This window comes from Vipera ursinii (genome assembly GCF_947247035.1).
Source record: "Vipera ursinii genome assembly, chromosome: 3".
Lineage (NCBI taxonomy): Eukaryota > Metazoa > Chordata > Lepidosauria > Squamata > Viperidae > Vipera > Vipera ursinii.
Window position 1 is genome coordinate 176,675,194 of NC_139516.1, and position 22,964 is coordinate 176,698,157.

At 37.4% G+C, this 22,964-nt stretch overlaps 1 protein-coding gene across 5 annotated transcripts; it reads left to right on the forward strand.

Annotated features, from left to right (window-relative positions):
* The first annotated feature begins 43 nt into the window (after positions 1-43).
* On the forward strand, positions 44-20,860 carry YTHDF3 (YTH N6-methyladenosine RNA binding protein F3). 5 transcript variants are annotated; one of them, XM_083361208.1, is made up of 7 exons: positions 108-385; positions 1,612-1,636; positions 4,315-4,346; positions 6,456-6,541; positions 9,270-10,865; positions 16,971-17,057; positions 19,784-20,860. In XM_083361208.1, the coding sequence occupies exons 3-6, from the start codon at positions 4,328-4,330 to the stop codon at positions 17,022-17,024; spliced, it is 1,755 nt and encodes a 584-aa protein (XP_083217334.1). In that variant the 5' UTR covers positions 108-385; positions 1,612-1,636; positions 4,315-4,327; the 3' UTR covers positions 17,025-17,057; positions 19,784-20,860. The 5 variants fall into 5 exon arrangements, with proteins under 5 accessions (XP_083217336.1, XP_083217332.1, XP_083217334.1 ...); XM_083361209.1 differs by having other exon boundaries at positions 121-164; XM_083361210.1 differs by lacking the exon at positions 4,315-4,346 and having other exon boundaries at positions 44-164.
* Positions 20,861-22,964: the final 2,104 nt, after the last annotated feature.

Below are 22,964 nucleotides of genomic sequence, written 5' to 3' on the forward strand. Positions count from 1 at the left end.
TTTTTTTCCCACGTGACTTGAAGCGGAAAAGGAAAGGGAAAGGGAAAGGTCAGCGGCGACGTCGTCAGCGGAGGGGGAAGAGCGGAAGGTCAGGGTGCCGCGGAGCGGAAGTAGGAGCCGGAGCGCGTCCGCCATTGTGGGAAAGCCCGGAGCCCGGAGTAGAGGTGGGAAGTCGTGCTGCGTCCGGCGGGTGGCTTTGGGAGGCTCTGACCAGGACAGGAGGGTCCGGGCAGCGGAGACAATCAGCCAGCGGCGGAGGGGAGAGTAGAGGAGGCGGAAACAGCGACAACGACGACCTGAGGGAGAGAAGGAGGAGGCCCAAGCGGAGCGGGGTGAGGGGGATTGCGGCTCCCCGTGAAGAATGTCAGCCACCAGCGTCGACCAGGTACCGCCTTCTCGCGGCTTTGTGGTTCCCGAGTGGAGGATTCCTCGTCCCGCCTTCCTTCCGTTGGTCATAGCGGGGATCCGAGCCCGCTACATCCGAGACCGTGGGACTCCTCCCCTGCTCCCAGGACCGCCCCTTCTGCAGGCCTGGAGGCCGCTCGGCCTGGGGCCTTCCTGCTGAGGCTCAACGATTCCATTGCTTGTGTTCATGGGAGGCAAAAGTCTCCTAAAATCTACGAGCTCCGGCATTTTCCTTCTTCGGGATGGCCTCTGGCTAAATATTCTGCCCTCCCTGACTAGTTGGAGGTGGCTCTGAGGAAGTCGCAATAGTCGTTGCCGTTTGTTCTCCATTACTCAGTATTTTCTGCTGGCCTTTTGTTACCACGCTTCTTTTCTTCTCTCCTGCTCCCCCCCCCCAATATTTATTTTTCTTGCTCTTTTGTCGCCTTAAGGAGATATTTTTATTTTTGCAGATGGTATGGCTTTAGTAGTATGCAGTGCTATGTTTTTATACATTGTTTCTTGTTTGCTTATTTTTTCCTTTCCTAGTTTTTGCTGTTTTCATTGTGTGCATTTTTCCACCACCTTCTCTTTATATTCTTGGCCTGTTTTTCCCATTGTGATCTTTGCAACCATCTAATGAACTTCTCTCTCCCTCTGTGTACACATTACCTTTTAAAAAGATAATTGACAGTGGAGGCCTGTAGTGAATAGTAAATTTAATAAACACCAAAATCAGGCACATCAGAGTCAATATAATTTAACAATCAGATTTGAATTTTCACTTTTGAAAAATACTTTAGTATTAACCAAAGTTAGACAAGTATAGATTTTTGTTCATTGATTTTATGCTTCAACAATATAAGAAAATTATTACAGTTCTAAAGTCATTAAGTAATGGGATAAAGGGGAAGAACAGGAATAATATGTTTATAATCATGTTATCACAGTGGAATGCTAATATTTAGTTCTGTTTTAATGATAAAGCTAGCACTTAAGTAAAAAGTTCTAGTACTTTTATGTCTTATTGCTTATGGTGCTAATAATATATTTTTTTCTTTTATGTTTTAAATATAACTATTGTTATGTATCCTTGTGATATTTGAGATACTAACTCATTTAGAATTCATTAGATGCTTAGGTCTTAATATTTACTATTTTTAAAATAAGATTACTGATTTATATGTAATTAATTCATCTGTTGTTATTTTATTTCATTGCTAACAGAGACCTAAAGGACAGGGAAATAAAGGTAAGTTGATTTTTCTGTTCTTCCAGTCCCAGTTAAGTAGAGTGTAATTATTTCATTAATGTGAAAAAAAGACTGTAGGGATTGAGTGAGGATATTCATTTGACAAATTTTATTGATCATAGTAAATAATTCATTAGGCTACACCAATGAAATTCTGCAATTGTGTTTGCATATCTAATAAACTTGAATTATCTGAATTTTTTGCCATTTTCTTTATTTCTGCCATCAGAACAAATAGGACTAACTATTCAAATGATGTGGTTCTTTTATTATTTTATTTTGCTTATTGATTTTCCAGTTCAGATATTAAGTGTCTCAAGTACCATTCAACTTTAATTAGGTTTGCTATAATAACATGTTTTTGCAGTTCATCTTAGAATCTAAAAGTTTATCTTACATGCTAAGATGAATTAATTTAAGGAAGTTCATAAAAAAATCATTCCTGTTTCATTCCATTCCTTGAAAGCTTAGGAGGAAAGCTTTTGGATTTGAGGTCGAGTTTTTAAATTTCAAAAGAAGTGGGAAACATAGCCTGGATACATAGGCTGGATTTTTGCTTGGTTTGGATAATTTTTCTCCAGTATCTCTTCATGCATTTCACATAATCAAGATATATCTAAAGTTGAGTTTTTTGAGGAACAATGATAGAGCTTTTGTAATTTCAGGGAGAAAAGAGAATGGGAAAGATATTTGAATCTATTTTTTAAGCTAACACAGTTAAACACTTCCATTTTTTTTAAAAAAATTAGCATTTTAAAGACTTCTCTGGTGATTTGGTACAGTTGCCAATTTGCTTTCTTATAGTTTCTTAAGTAAGCCATTTTTTGTACTTTTTGTTTGTGGATGACCACTGTCACTTTTATCCCTAAATTCCAGTTACTAAAGCCTGTGCATAGATTTGGCCTTGTGTGGGTAAAAAGAAAGCTGTACAAGGCTAGAAAAACCTTGCATCAACATTTAAGACTATATTCACAGAGTGCTATGTTAATCAAAACTGTGTGATATAGTGGTCACATCATTGAAATGGTAAATCTGTTGGAATTTGTTATCTGTGATGTTTCTCACAGTTCTTTGTTTGCCAATATTCTTTAGAGCTATTTTAAAATTGATAGCATCCATCGCAATGAAACACTTTCAAATTTGAATGAGGAAATGAGAAAATGATTGTGATACCTTTTTTCTGGAATACACTCAGTCATCTCAGTTTGGCTTATTTCTCAGCAAAAGGGTATATAGATGTATTGTTTAAACATTTCCACATCTGAGAAGTACAGAAAAATAATTTCTATAAATGCCCTATAGTCCACACTTCTTGTTTTAAAAACTATTTCCCAGAGGATTTACGTAACTAAGAAAGATCACAAAACTGTAAAAAAAACTTTGTCAAAGTAAATAACATCGAATAGTAAGGAAGATGTGATGCCTAAAAGTGTTATGAAACATTAGACAGTTGAAAGATTTATTTATGTATGCAAAAGATACATATGCTGATAGTATCTTAGGGAATGTTTTGGATATGCATTAAACTACAGGAATTGAGGCAATGAATTGAAAGCAAAGCTGTGTATTTTTTCAGACACTGGTAATTGAACTAAAATTAAAATAGACAGTTTATAATATCATAAATTAGTGATTAGTTTTAATCAATCATGGTTAATGACAAGATCATGACAGTTTATTACAATTATGGCTCTGAACATATGTGTACAGCCCATTTACAAGTAAAAGACCTAACTATATTAAAATGAGTTACTAGGTTCATTATATTTTATATAATTATTACATTTAATAATTGATAAAAATATATAGAATCAATATCAGATTGCTTACATTAGAATCCTCAATAAAATCCTAAAATGTCTTATTCTGATATTGTATTGCACGGAACATATTGTTTTAATTTTTAAAATAAAGTATTCATAGAAGTAAAGCTAATCATTTAATGTTTATTCAGTTTATAAGCCACCTCAATTATTGTAACTGGTTGATTACATATTAATAAACCAAGGAGCAAACAAAATTACACACACACACACACACACACACACACACACTATGGAAAGAAATATCAAGAACTAAGGGATACACTATTTGTATTTGTAATTCTTTTAAGTACTATGACTGAACTTCATGATGATAGTGGAACAGGGTGCCACACCTTTAAATTCTTGAAGTTTTATATATTTGGTGTTCTTTATTTAGAAGTAAGGCTTACTCAGATCAATAATTATACATAGGTATAATTATATTATGTGTGTATGTGTGTGAAGACATGTATATATATATGTGTGTGTGTGTGTGTGTTTGTGTGTGTGTATATATATATATATATACACACACACACACTTCATTTTTATCACTGAATATTATTGAATAATTGTGGTTTAGATTTTTAACAGCTAAATTTCAGTTAGGAAGAAAATCAGACTTGTAATATCTTTTGTTTAAAATTTGTTCTGATACGTAACTGTCTTTTATTTGATATATTTTAAAAATATGTTTTAGTTCTTATGAGCTAGTAGCATATGTTTCTGTTCTATGGCATAATTGATTTCCTGTAAGGTGAATCACAGGATAAACTGCTGTTGTCTTTCTCTGAAATACTTGGTAGAGAATTTTGCCTTTTTCTAAAAATTGTATCGCACATTTACATCTTTTTCTTTTGCTTACTCTGTCAGATATTCTATTAGAATGAATTGTACCAATTTTGGTATGTACTTGTTTTGAATATTATTAATTTTAAAATTAGTACTTGCACTTGCGATATTATATGACTTATATTTTTGGCTTGTGGTTTTTAACAAGCCCATTTCTTTTTTCCCCTCAGTACAGGAGTTGTGCAAAGGGATGTAAATCATGTTAAAATATTCTATGTTTTGAGCAGAGAAAAAGCCTTTAGACTGTGGTTTACAAAAATGTGTGTAGAAAGAATTCAAGAAAGAAAGTCTAATGAAGAAAACAAGATAAAATTGAAAGTATGCCACAAATAGAATTTTAAAGAAACCAATAAAATGATAATCTGATTCTTGACTTTCATGTAGGACTGCAATACAGCTTATTGTGGAGTCTTTAGTGCTGTATGAGCTTGGTTGTTTGCTTGCAGATGTTTCATTGCCCAATTAGGTAATACCATCAGTGCATTAGGTACTGGCACTGATGGTGTTTCCTAGTCAGGTAAACATCTGCAAACAACCAAGGTTAGAGAGCATTAAGGACTTCGCAGTTGAACCCTGAGCTACAGATATTCTCTTGATATCTGTATTGATACATATTTTTCAACCCATATTTTAGGCACATTTTTGTTTTCTCCAGAATTGGCTATTTGTAACAGAAGAGAATACATAATATTGAGGTATATTAAATAGATGAGTAACTTTATTACAGACCACCAACCTTATAAAAAAGTGAGGGATGTTGGATTGCTTTCAGTAGAATATTAGAGCAGAGTATAAATCTGTTAACACAATCATTGTAATATGGGGATGCAGTACCTAATCTGTGAACTAGATGCTCACTTGAGTGGTTAGAGTTATATATTTGTAAGTTGTTTCATTGGCAAGTTAAATTGTAAACCTTAATATCCATTCTGGTTATCAGGAATGCAGAGTATAAACACTATGTTTTGAAAACATTTATTTTTTCCCCTTAATTTTAAGATTGTAATTAAAATGTTCTAACTTTTATATAAGGATTTGGCACATTGCTGTATAGTGTGCATCAACTGTAATCACACTTCTTAAAAATTCATTGCTGCTTGATAATAGAAGTAGAAACCAAGTAGAACACTTGGAAATCTTGAGACTATACTGTATATCTGTTTTGAAATTCTTGCTTATGCATTGTGATGTCTTTGTAGAGAACAGACAGCCATGGAACAATAAACAAGCAGATTATTAAAGCCATATTTTATATTACAGTTTTTGTTGGTTGAAATTCATTGGTATTGGCTTTTTAAAACATTTAGTTTTTGTCATATACCTGAAATCTGGTTAAAAAACTACATTTGAAGTAATATATAGGAGATCCAGCCATTTGTCCATCTAAGTCAATATTATATCACTGAATTTCAGTCAGGAATTTTTTACTAAGTTTACATAGTGATTGTGGGATTGAGTCTGAGTTTCTTTATGTATAAAAGCAAGTAGAACTTTTAATACAAACATTTGCAGATTTCATTTTTGAAATAAAGTTATTATAGATATATGTTGGGGTGTCACTATTAGAGAATTTTAACTGCAAAGCTGGACTTTTTGCTGTTATTCAATCTATTTCAGTATAGAAAAATTAAATTGGTTGCTTTTAGTAAATCATCTGTTTCAGTCATGAACTTATTCTCTCATGAACTTAACGGAAAAATTGTTCTCATGATTCAAGGTTATTAGATAACTTAGTATACATCTAAGGTGCTATGTAACACTAAACAGTATTTTGTTAAACACCAGATCAGTTCTGTATGAATCCATTGAAGTTCTTTTGTTCTGATGCACATACTTCTCCAAATTAGTTTGTTTTCATTAGGGCCTTGCAAATAATACTTCAGAATTACCTTTTTTTTCTTGCTTTATATTCTAATCTGTGGCTGTAGAAAGTGTAAAGCTCACTCTTCACCTTCTATTTAAGTAATATTTTCCATTTTTGTCTCTTTTCTGGATGATCCTATAAATAAAGAGTGCTAACCCTTTTGCTGCTTTTTGATTTAAGGATTCCATGATATATGCATGTTGCCTATTCTGATTTAACTTAAAATGTTATGATTTCCATTATGTTCAGAGTCATGCACAACTGTTTTATGTTATTTCTAATTTTAGTTGCATTTCAGTTTCAGTGCAAAACGGTTCAATTCATCAAAAGGATGCAGTAAATGATGATGATTTTGAGCCATATCTGAGTAGCCAGACAAATCAGGCAAGTATTTGCAAAACTATTACATATTCTTGGTACTTTGTAATAAGTAATAAAATAGATTACTTTCATTATCTAATAACAATAAAAACAACCTTTCAAAGATTTCATATCCCATTTCCTTATAAAACATTGCTGCCTTTGGAACGTGTCACTGTTGCAAAACTTTATTTTTCTTTAAAGTCTTTTGCTTAGCTTTTAAATACCAAGGATATTCACCTTGCAGTGAATATGGATGGGAAACAGCTTAGATAATATACATTTCTTGTGGTTATTTTCATTCATTTAATATCTAAACAGAAGATGCATTTTTAAAGTTATACATTCTATTTTCAAAGAAAATCGTTAAATTGGATTTTTAAAAATGAAAAATAAAAACAATGGGAAAGTTTGAATCCTTGGTTAAACCTTGCCTGAATTATTAACTAGAGCTGTCTAGCTAGTCTTAATTAATCTCATGGGGTGTTTCCGTTATTTTCTTCTTGCTCTACAATGGTGGCTATTTAACAAATGCTATAGGTGAAGTTAAAGATAATGAACCAGGATTTGCATATGTATCTCTGTTTAGTTATTGTAGCTCAACCCTATTGTCTTAGAAGTTTGTCTGATATAGATTTTTTTCTCTCAGACAGCGGCAAAGAATTTAGTTAAGGCTTTTTCTCTCTGAAAAATTATTAATTTGCTTCCACTGAGATTCTGGATGTTTCAGTATGGCAGAAGTTAAGGAAGTTTTTTTTATCCAGATTTGCCTTAGGCAGAGTAGGAGCAAAAATACATGGGTACGGTAGAGAATTTGGTGGCATTATCCTCTGGATGTATCGACCACCCAGTTTTGCAACTGAGTGGCCTTGCAACTACCTAGATAATTGTGACTGACATGACACACCATTGCTATGATTGCCTTCTGTAGCTTCCATTTTGGGGTGTAGTTTGATTGCTTATTGCTAATTGAGCATCATAGCAAGCAGTATATATACAGTCATAAATATTTGACTTTTGACATTAAACAAGTGTCAATTTAAATATTTAATACACATAGGAAATTTAAATAATTATGACAAACAGAATTAGAATTTTCATCTGCCAATAGATGTGTGGGTATTCTTTCAGTTGCAGCCAAGCTTTCTGTCATTACTTTTTGTGCCCCACCTATTCAGGACTTACTGCATGGTAGCAGTAATACTGGTAGTCCTTACATATGGGATTCAATGCTAAGTGATATGGTCAATCATTGAGACATCACGTGACCATGTCTTGCGATTTTACTGCCAGCTTCTCTCTTGACTGGTTGTAAAAAGCCAACTATAAAGCACACAAATGGTGATCACATAATTGCTGCAATGGTGATAAACAGCCACTGGTTGCAGAGAACCCTGCTGGTGATACGAGGCCACAGAAATGCTGCTATATTCAGTTGTAAAGCTATTTTTCAGTGTTGTAGAGATTTATTGGACAAACTTCCTCTCCCCTCCTCCATTTTTAAAAGTTGCTGGAAATCATACCTGGAATCTTGTGCAGCAATGCTGATGTCTGACGGGTTTGGTATAAAAGCATTTCAGACATTGTTGGGAACTGTACATGACTTGTTGCCTGTGATTAAATTTTGGCTTAATGTTTGTCATCATTAAGAAGTTGGAAAATGTTGAAATGTTAAAATACAATGTTGAGTTTTAATGTTTGCATGTGTATTTCTATATAGGGAGTAGTTGATTTGAATGTGATATTTGCACTGGAAACCAAGATAAATAAATTTAGTATGATGGTTTTTCAACATGTTTATCTGGTGCAATAAAATGGCTTTACATATCATTACCAATCAAACAAGAATATTCTAGGCCTGAAATTGCTCTCCGCTCTCCATTCTAAGCTAGGTAGCTAGCTGTGTGTTGGTGAGATGATTAATTATTTATACTTTAGGTAATGTTGTTTTAAGCAAATTTTTAGTTTATGCAAATCCCTGCAATATAAGGGTTCAAAAAAGTCTTTGCTTAACACAAATATTATCCTTGTTTTCCTTATAAGCTTATAAATATTGAAAATAAAACAGGTAAAATAAACTATTGTGCCTGTTTTATTTTTTGTACAATAAAAGTATTTAGGTTGAATGAACAGAACAAGATATATAAATTCGGAAGTTTGTGGGTCAATTAAGATTGCAAAAAGTCCTGCCCTGCCTATGCATTTCACTTATGTTTCTGGAGTCTCAAATTTTGTTCCTCTTCAGGAGTAAGGAATAAATGTGTTGAAAAGCTTGATTTCTTATTGGTGTCTTTCTATAGTGAACTTAGTAGCATCTTGACAGGAGACACAGTAAATTCTAACACACTGAAGATACTGAAGTTCATATTTGATTAAAAAACCTCTTGTCTTGTACAGCCTGATTTATGATGAAGAAAACCACAGGTACAAGGCAGGAGCCCAATTATAAGGAATAAAATAAAATGGCATCTGGAATATTCTTAGATGATTGGAGGTTCATCCGTGCCAGAAGATTTGCAAGTACTTTCTTTAGAAAGCCATACCAGTGTAATTAAAATTGTACCACTATGGAGCAGTTTTAAACTATTATTTATTTGGCTTTTAGGGCTTTTATCCAGTTCTTTTAATGTGAAAATATTTTTCTGTATTTAAGTTTTGGGATATCAACAGTATTAAATATTCTTAAATTTAGATTTGTAAGAGATTATAAATGTAGCATTAAAGTTTGATTATTATTTTTCTTCATCTGCAGAGTAATAGCTATCCACCAATGTCAGACCCATACATGCCTAGTTATTATGCTCCCTCCATTGGTTTTCCATACTCTTTGGGTGAAGCAGCATGGTCCACAGCTGGAGATCCTCCAATGCCATACTTGACAACTTATGGACAGATGAGCAATGGTGAACACCACTATATCCCTGATGGTGTATTCAGTCAACCTGGGGCTTTAGGGAATACTCCTCCGTTTCTTGGTCAGCATGGATTTAATTTTTTTCCTGGGAATGCAGATTTCTCTACATGGGGGACAAGTGGATCTCAGGGGCAATCAACCCAAAGCTCTGCTTATAGCAGCAGCTATGGCTACCCACCCAGCTCTCTCGGTAGAGCTATAGCTGATGGACAGGCTGGATTTGGCAATGATAATTTGAGCAAGGTACCTGGAATTAGCAGCATTGAGCAAGGTATGACTGGATTGAAAATTGGTGGTGAAATGACAGTTGCTGTAACAAAAACAGTTGGATCAGCTCTAACCAGTACAGGTATGACAAGCATTGCAGCGAATAATGTGCCTGCAGTCAGCAGTTCAGCACCTAAACCAACCTCATGGGCTGCCATTGCAAGAAAGCCTGCTAAGCCTCAGCCAAAACTTAAACCTAAAGGTAATGTGGGAATTGGGGGCCCTGCAGTACCGCCACCACCTATAAAACACAATATGAATATTGGCACTTGGGATGAAAAAGGGTCGGTGGTAAAAGCTCCTCCAACCCAACCAATACTGCCTCCTCAGACTATAATTCAACAGCCTCAGCCTTTAATTCAGCCACCTCCTATGGTGCAAAGCCAGCTGCCTCAGCAGCAGCAACAGCCGCCGCCACAGTCACAACAGCCTCAAGGACCTCAGGCTCAGCCTCATCAGCTGCAGCAGCAACAGCAACAGCTGCAAAATCGCTGGGTGGCTCCTCGCAATAGAGGTGTAGGCTTCAATCAGAGCAATGGAGCTGGCAATGAAAACTATGGTGTAGGTGTTATACCAGTTAGCTCTTCACCATCTGGTATGGAAGTACACCCAGTTTTGGAGAAATTAAAGGCCATAAACAACTATAATCCCAAAGACTTTGACTGGAACTTGAAGAACGGTCGTGTGTTTATAATAAAAAGTTATTCAGAGGATGATATACATCGTTCCATTAAATATTCTATCTGGTGTAGTACTGAACATGGTAATAAGCGCTTGGATGCTGCGTATCGTTCACTGAATGGAAAAGGCCCACTCTATTTACTTTTCAGTGTGAATGGCAGTGGACACTTCTGTGGAGTGGCTGAGATGAAGTCGGTGGTGGACTACAATGCGTATGCTGGAGTCTGGTCTCAGGATAAATGGAAGGGCAAGTTTGATGTTAAATGGATCTTTGTTAAAGACGTTCCGAACAACCAGCTGCGGCACATTCGCTTGGAAAATAATGACAACAAACCGGTTACCAATTCAAGGGACACTCAAGAAGTACCCCTAGAAAAAGCCAAGCAAGTGCTTAAAATAATTGCTACTTTCAAGCATACCACCTCAATCTTTGATGACTTTGCACATTATGAAAAGCGTCAAGAGGAGGAGGAAGCCATGCGTAGGGTAAGAGATCATACTACATTTTCCTGGATTGGAAGCTTGATTATTAAAAATGGAGTTGCTTCTGATCTTAACTAATAGAAATTGATATTTGATACCATTTTAACAGATTTAGGTGGTAGCTATCAAATATTTTGGGTAACATGTTTTGTTACTATGCGTTAAATTTTAAATATACTAATTTTATTTTAGATTTGTATTAATAAACTGCAAGGCCAAATTTTTAATAGTAATTATGATTGTCCTTTAATTTCCTTTTAGTTGTAGTATTGAGGTTCTGTGTGTTCATGTAAAGTATTTAAGTTGTAATAGACACTGGGGTGTACAAAAAAGAAATCATTCCTTTACCAGCACTCTTGCTGATTAAAAAATAATACAAAATGAAAATTTATCAACAAAATCAATAAAATAGTTTTTGAACTATTCCCTTTGCATCTCCCTCAAAAGCATTTTATCCAAATTCATTGCAGACCAGGAATGGACAATCTACAGGTCAGCTAAAGTAATTAATAGAGTCTGAGTTCGCACTAGCAGAATTCAGCAAGAAGTAAGGAAACAATAGTTTTGAGAAGCTTAAGGTGCCCATTTTCATCCCTTAAACGTCTTGAATTGCACAAAATCTTGATTTAGTTTTTCAGGCTTACAATTTAAAGCACAAATCAATGTGCTTAGCAATAGCCTTCATTCTATGTATATGCCTGCTTATTAGGGCTTTCACCCCCCCCCCAAGCGGCATTATTACAAAGTCAGCTTATTGCCCCCAACAATCTGGGTCCTCATTTTACCTACCTCGCATTGCATTGGATATGCTTGCTGGTGATGGCTTTTAGAGAGAGTGCAATCCTGTACGTCCTCCTTGAACTTTGGAGTTTTCTTAGCTTCACAATTCTTGCTTGAAGAGCAAGTAGCAATGGTGACTAACAGGACTTTTAAATATTCTGTACCGATTGCAACCATTCCTAAACTGAGAAGCCCTACTTATAGGCACTTATGCCCTAATCAGTTTCTCCTAGATTATTGTGACAACTCTAAATGGACTACTGTTGTAGAGCATTCAGAGGCAACAGTTAATACAGAATATGGTGGTCCAGCAGTGATGGTATACACTGGTATACTTGGATAACATCTGTATCAGGAACTATATTGGTTGCCTGTTGGTTCCTGGTGTGCAGGTACTCCTCTATTTACAATTGAGACCAGAATTTGGTCCAGCGGCCATGTGGCAGCACACTACATACTTGTGAGGTCTCTACAGTATTTGGAACACGCCCAGTTGTTGTGCAGTTTTGAGTGGCTGCAGAAGCTATGTGAGAACGGGGCATGTCATCATGTGGCTTCTAGATCCTCTGAAAGTTGCCTTTCTTGGTTGGGGGACCGGAGGGAAAGGGAGGGGGAAGCATTTTACATGCATACTCACTAGCCCTGCCTCATTCTTGCACGTCACAGTGTTATTCATTTTTGCGTGTGCAGCATGGCAATGTCTCATGGCACAACAGCATCCCATGGTGGTGTCCCATTTTCATACCCCGCAGTGTGGCAGCAGCCCATTTTTGTGCGCCATGGTGCTAGCGTGAGTGAGTGGGTGTGCACGCACACGTGTGCACACTGACCAGCCTGTCCAGGGGCCCGGTGGCCAGGAGGTCATGGCCCACTACCGGGCCTCAGCCCACAGGTTGGGGACCCCTGCCTTAAAATGGAAAACGGCCATGGTCTTGTGTAGCTCTGGAGCCTCTGAAAATCATACAACGGGTATGCTTGATTGCAGTTTTTGGAGACTTCAGAGGCCATGTAAGAGCATGTTCTGAAGCCTCTTTAAGAATAAAGTCTTCCTGTGAGGTGGAGCTGTCATGGGTAGGCTACGAGGACCTGTTACAGAAAGAATACCACGTGAAGGTAAGAGGCAGATTCTGGGAAATGTTGGGCTGCAGGGGCATCACACCTTTCCCCAAGACTTGAATGCCCTTGGGTTAGGGTGTAAAGTGGCCTTTTTGAGTGATAGTGGCAATGCTAAGGCTAAAGACGAGACCTAGACTGCTGACAATTGCTGCTGTCTAGGGTGGCTTAGATGAGGAGGTAGGCAGGTGGCAGGGGAATTGCAGTGTCCCCATGGTTATAAGAGGAGGCTCACTGCCAAGCAACTAAATTTTGATCACTTGATTGCACGGATGTCTCAATGGTTGTGACTTCAGACACAGTTCTTAATTCTGTTCAGTGCTGACACAATTTTGAATAGCAACTGAATAACCATTCATTAAGAGAGGACTACCTGTAATTCAAGATGCTAATTTTCACCTTTCAGGCCCTATATGGCTACAGATCTGGTTACCTGAGGTACTGCTTTTTCTTATATTCATCTGTCTTACAAACCAGATGAAATATATTCCCTCCAGGTCCCATCCCTACGAGATTGTCACCTGACGGAGTCTTGGAAATGGGTGTTTTGAATAGCCTAGCCCACGGGTCGGCAACCTGCGGCTCTGGAACCCATGTGGCTTCTTTCAGCCTTCTACTGTGGCTCCCAGTCCTCCTCCGCCGTTCGCAGAGAGAGACAGAGACAGAGAGAGGCACTTGCACTTCCCTTCTCTCTCTCTCTCCCCGATCTTCTGCTCACCTGGCCAGCTGGCCTCACACTGTTCTCTGACAAGCTGACAAGCTTATTGGGCAGGCTCCCTGTCCTTGCTGTGTCAAAGCAGAAAGCAGCATCTCTCTCTCTCTCTCTCTCTCTCTCTCTCTCTCACACACACACACACACACACACACACACACACAGAGAGAGAGAGAGAGAGAGAGAGAGAGAGAGAGAGAGAGTGTTTTACTTACTTAGTGGGGAAAGAGGACTGCCAGACCAAGGGCAGGAGAGAGCCAGCCCAATAAGAATGTGTGTCAGCTTGTTGGAGAACAGCGTGAGGCCAGCTGGCCAGGTGAGCAGAAGATGTTTGGGGGGGGGGAGAGAGGGGTGGAAGAAAGAGAGAGGGAGAGGAAAGAGAGAGAGAGAATATGAATATATGTTGTCCTTACTGGACTTTTAGTAAAGAACGTTAAATGAAATATTTTGATTTTTTTTAATAAAGAGACGAGGTATGGGGATAATTATGCTGTATTTAAAGATGTAGATAAGCTACTAAAATAATCACAGCAAGTGGAAATTCTGAATAAACTATATTGCCTTGCAATTGTATTTGTCAGTGAAAAGGATTGATAGAAGCTATTCACAAACTGATGGTTATTAACTGGAGTTATTTTAGAGAAGACTACCATTCACAGGGGAAGTGAGGGAGGTTAAGAAAGGCAAGATGATACTACCATAGTAGCAATATGATCAATGCTCTGCCCCTTTTGTATCTGTGACAGCATTGCATGCATGATAAAGGGAGAGGGGCTTCAATCATCCTGCTGCAACTGCTATTACGCCTTTTTTATGCCTCCTCATGGATGCTGGTGATTGCAGATCACCATTATAAAAGCCAAACACTGTTAAATTGGGATTCTTACTAATATCCTAAATGAATTAACAATATGAAGTGTTTTATTCTTTCCCAGTTTTTAGAACAGCTTAATAAAAGCTTGAACTAAAATCTAATTAAATTGTTATTTTTCTTTAGATGCTTTCCATATGCATTAGGTCAGGGGTCAGCAACCTGAAACAGTGAAAGAGCCACTCGGAACCGGTTCCCTCACAAAAGCAAAAACTGGGAGCCGCAAAAAAATGTGTGCACATGCGCGTACATGTGCGCATGCGCAGAACAGGGTTTGACTGAAGAGTGGAGCCAAGGCGAGATATGCACAATTCAAATATGCATATTTGAATTGATTGGTTGAACTTTTTTAGTCCCACTTTTTTTTTTTTGGACTGCACATGGCAGAGGACTGGGAGCCGTAGGAGACGACTGAAAGAGCCCCATGCGGCTCCGGAGCCGCGGGTTGCAGACCTGTGCATTAGGTGGAATATACTGTGTTATATTTGTTAAGACAAATATTTAATTTTTGAAGACCAAACCAATCATGTCATCATATATTTGTTTCTTAAAACCTGACCAGTCTGATTTATTGGTAGCAGAAGCAGAACTTTGTGCAGTTGGTTGTGCTAAATGCTGTGCTGTGAATAAAAAAAGACTGAATCCAGATTTGACATATTGAATTAAAGGTGTCCTTGTACTGGTAGAGGAAATTTCTCGTAGATAAGGGGTAGATCATTGATTATTTTTGTGGGTTCCTTCTCCATGTACCTTATTTTCATAGATGATCACTGCATTTCCAGATTTTGGGAGGCTACAGGGGAAGGAGGATCTGTGGTTGTTTTGCCTTCCAACTAAGAGGTATTTCAGTTTGCAGATAAGTGCTCTGAATAATTTTGATGCTTAATGAAAATAAGAATTCAGGGCTCAGAAATAAAACAGGTCTTGAAAAGAAAGCTTGTAAAATAGTTTTTTCTGAATATGTGCTTGAGATGGAACTTGCTTTTTCCCATTGTTTTGCTGGCTCACAAATGGTCTTTGGAATGAGAAGCTTTTTTGTAGAAAGCCACTTTTTGAATATCAAATCTATTAAAACATATATCTTTAAGCTTTTAAATTGCTGTATAAGAAAATATAATATTTGGTATCATCTATATGTTGCTGAGTAAAAAAAAATAACTGTGTCCTATATACATAATTGAAAGAAACCCTTATTCATGATTGAAAAATGCTTAATAAAATACTTAGTTAACAGTTGCAACGTAGGCAATTTTTACTAAAAATCATGTATTGACTATGTTTTATGTTCAATATGATTAAATTATGCAATTAGCAACACATAAAGTTAGGCTAATCTACTGAAATTATAAATGCACAACAGATTGCACTATGTGAACGTCTGTATGAAAATACTGATTTTTATTTGACATCCTGTAACCATGTTTCATATAACAGACTGTATATTTAAGCAGAATATAGAATTAGATGTTCACAGGGTAGGCAGCATATTGTTTCCCTGTTGTATTTTTGCAGCATGTATTATGGTAGAATTTACTATTGAAGGGTTTTTTCCTCCTCAAAAAAACATTGATATTATATCAGTGATATATAATTATGAATTATGTTGTATGATATTCAGTATCTATAGGAAACCTACTACTCTATTAGAAAAACTTCAAGACTTTATCACAGAGGGAATCCTAAAGCTTGTCTCTGGAAGTTTTCCCATCAACTTTGCAAATGAAAAATTTGGCATTGTATCTAATAGACTAATTCTATTTACAACAGAATGGATCCTGGTCCCCTCTAACTTGCTGAAAAGCTTTATTTGGGAATGGGGTTTTATTTATTTATTTGTTTAGTCAATTTATATAATTACCCATCTCATTTTACATAATTCTAAACAGCTTACAATAAAACAAACAAAAACACAAACTATTAACACATAGCAATCAGGTATGATTTAATTTATCATCATTAAGGCTCTAACCCATGCCCAGAAGCCCAGGCTCAGGCACAAATCCAATATTTCAAGGCCTTGCAAAAAGGCAACAGGGACAGTAATCTCAAAGGGAATGATGCCCCAAAGGGCAAGTACCACAACAGAAAAAGTTATCTTTCTGGGCCCCACCTAGGTGACAATATCTTGAGCATACCCTTTAGACCAGACATGTCAAACACAAGGCCCGGGGGCCGGATCCGGCCCGCGAAGTGGTTTCATGTGGCCCATGAAGCCATCCTGGAAACAGTGAGGGAACGGCCCCCACTGCCTTGGCCCTGGCCCAGAGACCCTCCTTCCGCCAGAGACCCTCAGATCTGTCCCACTCCTACCCGTGCCCTCATAGGCACCCTTGATGCGAACGATGTAGAGCTGGCCACGCCCACCCAGTAGGCCATATGCACTCTAGCCACGCCCACCCAGTAGGCCATGCCCACCCAGGCCACACCCACCCGGCCCCCTGAGGGCAACCACAATGCTGATGCGGCCCTCAATGAAATTGAGTTTGACACCCCTGCTTTAGACAGAACCAGTAGAAACAATTGGGGCACAAAGAGCTTTAAAAGTGATAAGAAGAACCTTTAATTGCAGGAATTGCGGAAGCACATTGGAAGCAGGACTTTTCAACCTTTTCACCCATTGTACCACTTTTAGGATATGGCAACATCCGAGTACCGCCAGTCGCCTAGCAAGGTGTCAAAAACTTGATGATCCAAAAAGGAAAAAAGTGATGAAGTACAGGTAGTCCTCAACTTACAACAGTTCGCTTAATGACTTTTTAAAGTTACAATGGCACTGAAAAAAGTGCCTCCCAAGCCACACCCGAGCAAGACACCTGCCTGCCCGCCCTGCGGCGCTCTTCCTCCTGTCCGAGGTTTTCATTGTGAGGATTTCCGTTGCGGATTGGTAGCGGGGGTGGGGTAGGGGGTGTTTGGTTTTTATTCCCCCATCTGCTGGGTGGTTGCAGCAGGTTTTGGTCACATGACCCTGGGACACTGACTGTCATAAACATGAATTAGTTGCCAAGCATCTGAATGTAAATCACAAGATCCTGGAGATGCTGCAACATTCCAGCTGATCAGCACTTCTGGGCTCAGCAGAAGCGCCAGGATCAGCACCGAGCTCCAGCTGGAGCCTGGCGCTGATCCTGGTGCTTCCACTGAGCCCTGACAGCCCCGAAGAAGTGCTGATCCTGGTGCTTCCGCTGAGCCCTGACAGCCCTGCAGCTCCAGCCATCTCTCGCTCAGGCTTGTGTGGTGCTGTCATTTCCCTCCCCCGCTACCACTTTTCTAGGATGGCCGTGTACCACCTGCCAGGTGCCGTACCACTGGTTGAAAAGCCCTGGTTTACAGAATGCCACTTGTCACACATGCCACTTATGTGCCAAGTAACTGACACCAGTAACTTCCTTGTGATACTGCATTTTGCACCAGTTAAATCTTACAAATGTTCTTCATGGACAGGGTAACATCGGAGTAGTCCAGTCTGGAGGTCAAAAGAACATTGAGTGACTATGGGCAGTCACCCCTCTAGTGCATGAATGTGTGCAACTAATAATGATCCCTAAGCTGTGCAGAGGCCCTCTTAACCATGGCTGTCTCCTACTCTTCAAGAAGGAACTGTGAGTCCAGGGGAACCCCCAGTTGGCACAGAACCAACAATGGAAGGACCCACAAACTAGGAGATCCAAAATATCAGAGCCACTGAGTCTTGCTGGAGTTGAGCTGAAGCCTGTTGTGTCCATCCAGATCACCACATCCTCCAGGCCCTGAAACAGAACCTCCATGGCATTACTTAGGCATCCTTGGGTAGAGATATAAAGCTCACCCCAAACTGTCAGATGACCTCATCCAGTTTCATAGATGTTAATCGAGAGAAGAGATGGTATCCGATCCCTAAGTTGCTCCACAAAGGAGGTGCCACCACCACTGGATCTCTTCTCTCCTACCAATACCAGCTGAGACTGACCCTGGAGGAAGGAAGAGAACTAGCATCTTCCATCTCCTCTGAATTACCAACACAACCAACCAATTTCTCTACAACCTTCCTTGTAGAGGGAAAGGGAAATATGAAAAGTGGACAAAAATTATTCAGAATGATGGGGTTTAGTGATACACCCTATCTTTTAATACTTTATTGAGTAAAAATTAATACAAACTAAAATAGAGTAAGAAAAACAAAGAAATAAAAGAAAGCTAACATGCAAAAAGAATGAAAAAATAGAAAAGTAAAAAAAGATATAAATAGTGGTTTTCTATTTTCTTTAAAGCAGTTATAAGTACAATTGTAGATTTACCTCTTTTCTAAACTTACATCGTGCATCTCTTCTTTCTATAATTTATTCTAATGGTCAAAAACATAGATTTTTTTTCCTTTTTGACACAAAATTCCATAAGGGATTTTCAATCTGCAATAAATATAGGTATTATCTTTTCTCTAATCAGGCAGGTCAATTTGGCCATCTCAACAAGTTTTTATCATCTTTGCCTACCACTCCTCAACTGTAGGTATTGCCAGATCTTTCCATCTTTGTGTATACAATAATCTTGCTGCAGTTGGGTTTAGCAATGGCCCCTTCAGACAGCAGAATTACCCACCTCCCTCAGAGAGAAATCAACTATTGCCAGACCCCAGCCACATATCCCTTCCCTGGAGGTTTTAACCAGCCAGGAGAGACATGGAACTAACACAGAAGTGCTGCATAATAACTCCCGAGGACTGCGTCCATTTCCTCAGGCCCAAGGACTCAAACTTGCCTCAGATAACCAAACTGGACTCAGCCGCAGTAACTCCCACATGACCTGATCAAGGACAGAGTCGACTTTAGAGTAGACTCTTAACATGTGCAGTATTATGAAGAGAAGTACCCTTGGTCAAAACGTGCAACTTATATTGGATTGATTGAGCTGTTGTGTTGTATGAAAAAAATAATGTCTGCATTTAAAAGACCCCTTCACCCAAAAAGAATTAGACTGTTAACATGTTTTCAATATAGTTAAGATAATGTTATTTTACGGATTTAGATTAAAAAAGTTAATGGTTATAGCAAAGGGTTTTGCCCAGTATTCTGACTTTCTGTTTAAGTTGAAAGAGAATCGCAATAAATATTCTATTCATCCTATGACTCATGGCCCTAATTTGATGATAACACAATAAAGAATACTCTCATGGTCTTAAGCCTATACAGAAAATTAAAGTGATATAAAATGGAAGTGTGGTTTATGGTATGTTTATTTTTCTTAAACTATTGTATGGAATTTTCTAAACAACTAACATGAGTTCAAACTTCATAGGGTTGAGAAATGCTTTTTTCTTTACCAAAGTAATTGCTTTCATATTTTGATAAAGCTTACAGTTTGTTTTTATGAATCACTTATAATTGAAGAGTTGGTGGTGTGCTCCACTGCATAGAACTTAAGTATTTTATGACAGTGCTTTAATAGCTTTCCTTTTTTTCTGTCCTGCAGGAGAGGAATAGAAACAAACAATAACTATATGGAGACGATCCTGCTAGAATTACAACACTAATGATGTAGACTCTGGAAATGCCTAATATGTCTAAGAAGACGTTATTAAAGCTTTGTTCCTGCTTAAGGTGACATCTTTGAACACTTTAACACAAAATTGACTCTTCTTGTAATGGTTCTCATCAGTGCATCTGCCCTTATACTCTCTCACCAAACACACTTGAGAACTGTAACTTCGTCAAGCACTTTCTGTCCTGAAGCTTTTACCAGTATCTGCTGTCTTTTGTAATTATGCATCCTAGCTAAGGCACAGGAGATGGAACGAATGCAAGGATTCATTAACTCTTTGAATTTGTTAAATACTAACAATTAACCATCATAAGTGGTTCAATGATGTGAGATTCACATTGCTTCAATTTATTTTTCTTTGATGTAGTTTTTTAATTGTCAGGGTTTTTTTTTAGCTATTCAGCAGAATTTAAAGCAAAATCATGCCATATTTAGTCCTGGAGTAAAATTCAAGTCTAAATGTTCATGTGAAAATTATTGTAGTAAACTTTTAATATGGCAAAGCAACTTTGAGCTACAGTTTAGCCAAATGAATTATAACATGAAATTATATTAGAATGTCATTTCCCTTGTTTCAAACTGTTTGGTGTAGAGAATATTAATATATGCAGCTTGGTGGGCCGCACCAGTTAATGCACATTTCTCCCCCCCCCCCCTGTAACATGTATACCAGAAGAAGTGTGTTTGTCTGAGGAACTGTTTGTTTGCTACACTCAATCTTAAGTTTGAGTACACGTACCTCAGTCTAAATCAGACTTTTTATGACCTTTATAACAACACTTAAAATCTTCAATTCCTATTTCTGGGTGTTTGCAAGCCTGAAAAGATTGTTATCATGGAAGTGAAAATTTATTCCTCGAAGTGATTCACTAGCTAAATAAACATTATTCTTGTTTTAGCAAGCATATATTCAGTTTCTCAGATTTTGTTTGTTCCCAATTCTAAATATAATAGTCTGCTATTTTTCAGTTCAAAATACTTTGGGAAATAAAACGTTTATTCATGGTTTCAGTTTGTATGCTCTCATGGCTGTGTTTACATGTTACTTATTAGTACTATATAATAAAAGCCTAGGAATCATAATCACCTGAATATTTTCTATGCTACTTCTTAAAAATTATTTGAAAACTTTACTTGTGCATCAATGTAAATAGTACTGCTTGAAAGCATAATAGCTATATTTATATAAAAACAGCTGCACAGTGGCATCAAGCTGTGTTATGTTTTTAGAAGAGTGGTGGGTGAAACAGGTATAGAAACATCTTTAAAAACCTGTTTGGGAATTCTTAACTGTGACTGTAAATCATAAATGTTTACATAATTTTTGAAACCCTTCATTAGTTTTAAAACTTGCAACATTCCAACGTAATTCTAATCACCATAGCAAGTTTTAAAACTAATGAAGGGTTTCAAAAATTATGTAAACATTTATGATTTACAGTCACAGTTAAGAATTCCCAAACAGGTTTTTAAAGATGTTTCTATACTTGTTTCACCCACCTCTCTTCTAAAAACATAACACAGCTTTTTGCCATTATGACTTGTACAGGTAGTCCTCAGCTTACAACCGTTTGTTTAGCAACTGTTTGAAGTTAAAATAGTAGTGAAAAAAGTGGCTTATAACCAGTCTTCACTTACAACCATTGCAGCATCCCCACGATCATGTCAAAATTTGGGCATTGGCAACTACCAGCTGGCATTTTATAACAGTTGCAGTGTCCTGAGGCTATGCAACCATCATTCGCAACTTTCTGACCAACCTTCAGCAAAGTCAATGGAAGAAATGAAATTAGCTTAATGTCTGACTACTGCATGATTCCCTTAACTTCAGTGGGGCCAAAAGATAACAAAAACAGGTGCAACTCACTTAAATTCTCTTGTTCAGCAACAGAAATTCTGGTCCCAATAATAGGTTGCAGACTACCTGTACATATTAAATGTATCATCAAGGTCAATAGCTTTACTTTTAGAAGAATCTTATGTAAGAAAGGGAAAGAGAAATCATGTTATTCCAACTTGTTGCTTTCTACTTAATTCTGTCTTAAGATTCTGCTGGGTTGAGCTTGCCTTAGCAAAAAAGGGGTAATTAAGGAAAAAATAAAAATCACTCGGGATGGCATATATTGGACACTAGATCTGCCCTTGACATCACAGTTCCTCTGTCACAATCCAGATGGGTCCATTCTGAAGAAAACTTCCACCATAGATTCATTGTTGAGAACTACAATATCTTTTTTAAAAAAACAAGTTTTATTGGTTTTTTAGTTAAAATCTACATATTTAGAAAGCATCATGATGACTGGGTAATCAGAGATTCAGTAACAGAGTTTTCAGTACATAATTCAGGTTACACTATCAAAACATCCTTCTCAATTTCCCTTAACATTTCATACAACCAGTTTAAACTAATAAATTTCTAGAAATAGCATGGTCAATTGAAATATTTGTCAATTCAATTTCATTGAAATATATCTATGTCCTGTTATTAAATTTTAGCTAATTTTAATTATATTACTCAAATTTAGCCTTTAACATCCCAAATAATATTCCCAGCCCAAATTTCCCTTAATTTCATTACAGCAAAAACTATAGCATCTAACATGTACGCAGTGGCTGAGTAGCTATGTTTTACCTAATAAACATCGTCTGTTTCACATCCTAATACATCACACGTTACTGACAGGATCACAGCCTATGTTTATCAATCTACAACTATACACAACCAGATTCTTTTTTAAATTTTAGTTAATTCTTAATTCTTAAATAGAATAATCAAATGTCTCTTTAACATCAAAAGTCGGATCTATAAACCAAATTTCCATTATGTCAGTGCACAAATTATAATGTCTAAAATAAGCCTAATAGACACATAAACACATTCTAGCTCTATCTCATAAACATTTCCTATTTTAGATCCTGGTAGATCACTGATTACTAAAAGGATAACCTTTAATGGTTCTCTAAGAACTCACTTTTACATCTAACTCTGGGTTTCTTTTTTTGCCAATCAGGTTTCCAAACCAAGGCCTTTCAATTGCCAGATAGGTCTCCTTTCGCTCCAATACATATTATTTGAATTGAAGGAGGCCATCTAGCCATCAATGATCCACAA

Excerpts from the sequence above, each read along its gene's own strand:
- YTHDF3 (XM_083361206.1), top strand. The coding sequence starts at position 362 with ATGTCAGCCACCAGCGTCGACCAG. Across the intron at positions 1,637-6,455 it reads TAAAGGACAGGGAAATAAAG|TTTCAGTGCAAAACGGTTCA; the intron begins GTAAGTTGATTT and ends GTTGCATTTCAG. Across the intron at positions 10,866-16,970 it reads AGGAGGAAGCCATGCGTAGG|GATATGGCAACATCCGAGTA; the intron begins GTAAGAGATCAT and ends TACCACTTTTAG.